This window comes from Gavialis gangeticus, unplaced genomic scaffold, assembly GCF_001723915.1.
Source record: "Gavialis gangeticus isolate Ggan-Ray unplaced genomic scaffold, GavGan_comp1, whole genome shotgun sequence".
NCBI lineage: Eukaryota > Metazoa > Chordata > Crocodylia > Gavialidae > Gavialis > Gavialis gangeticus.
This window is the reverse complement of record NW_017728992.1, coordinates 193005204-193008687: the sequence shown is the minus strand read 5'-3', so window position 1 is coordinate 193008687 and position 3484 is coordinate 193005204. Positions and strand designations below refer to the sequence as shown.

The 3484-nt window shown below is 42.5% G+C and overlaps 1 protein-coding gene across 1 annotated transcript in view; it reads right to left on the bottom strand.

The window, feature by feature from the left end:
* TG (thyroglobulin) overlaps positions 1-3484 on the bottom strand; it is a 257089-nt gene that overhangs the window by 171377 nt on the left and 82228 nt on the right. The window contains exon 21 of the mRNA XM_019519642.1: positions 2375-2524. Coding sequence (XP_019375187.1) covers positions 2375-2524 — 150 coding nt within the window. The remainder of the gene's footprint in view (positions 1-2374; positions 2525-3484) is intronic.

Here is a 3484-nt window from a genome sequence, read left to right as displayed (position 1 = left end):
TCCAAGACTGTCAACACAGAATGATTTCTTAGTGATGGGATCTTGCTGGGAAGGTCTATACTGGCCCTCTTCATCACACTGTAAACTCTGCCCTTTCCGCTGACAGTCTGTGATGCCTGTCCCAAGTCAACAGAAAGAAAAGAGTTGGATTACTATATCACTTGCTTCCAGTGCATGTGCTTGACAAAGACCTTCTAGAATGAAATAAAGCCTTTTCTGCCTGGAAGGGGGGCTCTCACATGCATTTAACAAATGGCATTTCTTAACTGAAGCCCTGAGATTTTAAATTATTATGACATATTATTGTTATTTCTATTACTGAAATGCCTAGAAATTCCCATCAGGGCTCATGACTCAATTATGCCAAGTGCTTTGGCCAAATAAAGGACAAAAAATGGTCTCTATCCAGAACTTACCATCTGTATGTGATGGATTTCTGGTTCCCATAAGGTCTTTCAACAAAAAAAGGGGAAAATTTCTCATAAAAGGAACTCTGTTTTCATAAACGTACGTGCAGTACCTAGTCCAATGAGGCCTTGTAATGTATTACTGAAATGCTGTATTACTGCAAATAACAGCGGTAAGGAACAATAAGATCCACCAAACCAATCCACTGCTGCTATTTTCCCCTTGCTCTTGAAGAAACAAGCCCGCATTGCTGCTTTTCGACTGTAAAGAACTTTGTTTGTGGTTGAAAGTGCTATTCCGAGTGCTAATTGAAACTTTTAAGGATTAAAAAGTCCTGTCCGCTCCACAGAGAAGAAATATAAAACGAGAGTCAAGATCTCACTCTTCACCTGACCCCCAGCTAAGTGAATTGTCAACACTTTTTAAGACACAACACTGCCAGCAGAAAAATCTATCAGGAAAAGAGAAGAAATCCAAATGCATGCAGAGTGTAAGTCACCTGTTGGCCTCTGAAAATAGCTTAAGTAGGAGTTAAACAGTGTATTAGTTTTGCTCTGGCCCACTGTACTGTGGGAAAGTAGATCCATATATCTAAAATCCTTTTTTTGCATTATTACTACTCAGTGGGCGCATCTACACAAGATGCTTCCTGGACATTAGCCTAATAACACTGCACAGTCGTGTTTCACGGCAAAAACAGTGCTAATCGCCTATTGCACAGTGTTATAAGGCTAATGTGCAGTAAACATCACTAAATAACTGCACCGGTGCTACTGCACAGTAACTTTAGGTACTGCACATTTAGTTAATACTTTATTAACGAAGTACTAAACTAAATGTACAGTATCTAAGGCATATTAATGAACATGTAGATGTGCCCAGTATGCATTACAGTATTTTTGAGTTCTAGAGAAGTTCTGTACCCCTGTAAAGTTGGAAAGCATTGCGCATTCATGTCAAAACCTGCAAGTCACCTCTTGGATTGCCAAAATTTTGAATGAACTGATGGCTGGATATAAAGGAGTTATGCTCTGAGGTTACAGCACTACCCAAAACGATGAATGGATTAAACACCCCACGTCCTATATCATAGACTCTTTTGAGAGAGAAGGTTTTGAGCAAGTGGTTCATCTACAAGGCTAATCTAATACCAGACTCCTCTGAAAAATCTCTGTGAAGTTTTTCCCACCCTCACATGTGTCTGGGAGTAAAGCCAATTTTATCACTACTTGGAAAGTGTTTTTGCCCCTGCCGCCAGGGAAAAATAAAAGTTGGCACCTATCCAATATGCCTCCAGAAAACCAAGGTACATGGAGCAGTTTCTTACCATGGTGGCAGGGGCAGCCTAGGGATAAATGCTGTTGCCACCAGGTCCAACTTCCCCACATGTGTTGAACTGGGAAGCAACTGCAGCAGAACTGGCATGCCTGCCTCATTGGGTTCATATAATAACCCTAATGCAGGCAAGAACACTCACTCCTGCTGCAGCCCTATCCACTCCAGTCCCACTCATACCTCCTGGAAACAGAGGCATGAGGGACAGTTTCACAGGGCAACGACACCAGCAGCAGAGACATCTATTTCCAAGTTGCCATGCTGCCTCCATGGTCAGATGAAACTGCCCCGCATCTCTGTTTCCAGGAGGCACGTATGGCGCGGGACCAGGAACGGCTGCGTCTCCCTGTCCTAGGATCATCACATAGGCCTTAAGCAAGTGTGGGCTGCACACAACGCATGTCGGGCATTTTTACCTAGTGGTGGCAATGCCAGAAGTGACAATGCCTTGGTTGAGAAGCAGTGAGGTCAGCTGAGGCAGCACAAACAGCAGTTTTTCAACTTGGGGGGGCTGCCAAATGCAAAAATGTTGCGCAGGGTGGCCCTGACTTAAAACATTGAGAACTACTGCTTTCAATGCTAGCAACAGGTATAAAAAGTCAGTCTTCAGTAGAATGGTTGTAGCACTTACAGTGATCAGCTGTGAAAGCGCCAGTGGAGACGGTAGTTTTGCCTGAGGGACACTTGATGCAGGAGGGACTTCCAGTCTGCGACTGATAGAACCCGTGAGGACACGGAGTGCATTCGCCATTCTGGAAGAAGCTTCCTGGAGGACAGACAACTGGAAAAGAAATAGACATACTATATCTATAGACTTACTATGTCTATGGACACCCATATGCATACAAATTCAAATAAATTCCATCAACAAAACCACTCTGGTGGACCTTTCCATTGGCTCTGGATGGCTTTGGAACAAGACCTTAATGTGCACGTGTGTTCCTAGGAAAGGTTTTTGTTCCATTTAAAATATTTACTGGAACCCCGCACTGAGTACAGAATATCGGCCACGCTCTTAATTCTGATGAGGCTAAAGGAGGCTCTCAAATCAAAGCATATCGTACTCTGGCCAAATCCACATGCAGGCCAAACCAAGTGTGACTTTTGTGGGTCCCATTGTTTTTTAACAAGACAACTCCACTGTGGGGGCAGACTCTGAAATTCAACACTAGCTTCCGACAAAAAAAGGAAAAAATTCATTTTAACAGAAACTCAGAGGATACCTAGTGGAAGGACATCATGTGGTAATGCTTTCCATCCCAAATGTCTGGTAATGAAATCACAGGTAGGTAGGTCCAAGCAGGACAGCAATTGTTGGATTAAAGAAAACTAATCATATACATGACAACTGAAAAACAAATAGAGATTTCTCCCTATAGGCTAATAATACCTCTCTGAGTTCAGCATTTCAGAACAAACCAAGAGCAACATTTCCAGCTGACATTCTGTGTGTTTCAAAGATGATTCATTGTCTTCTCACCAGTCATGTAATACCATTTTTCTTTTGGGTCATTCAGACCAGCATCACCAGCACAGATGAATCCCAGATACATTTACAGGACAATATGTTGACATGCAATTTCACAGCTGCCTTCCAGATGCAGATTTCCTTCAAAAATGATCAGATGTGTATTTTGGGACGACAAGGTGTAAAATTTCACCTCTTCTCTTTCCCAGTATACTGACAACTACTTCAGCCAGGCTTTTTCGTGCTTTTATCTAATAGCTGATTGAATTAGCT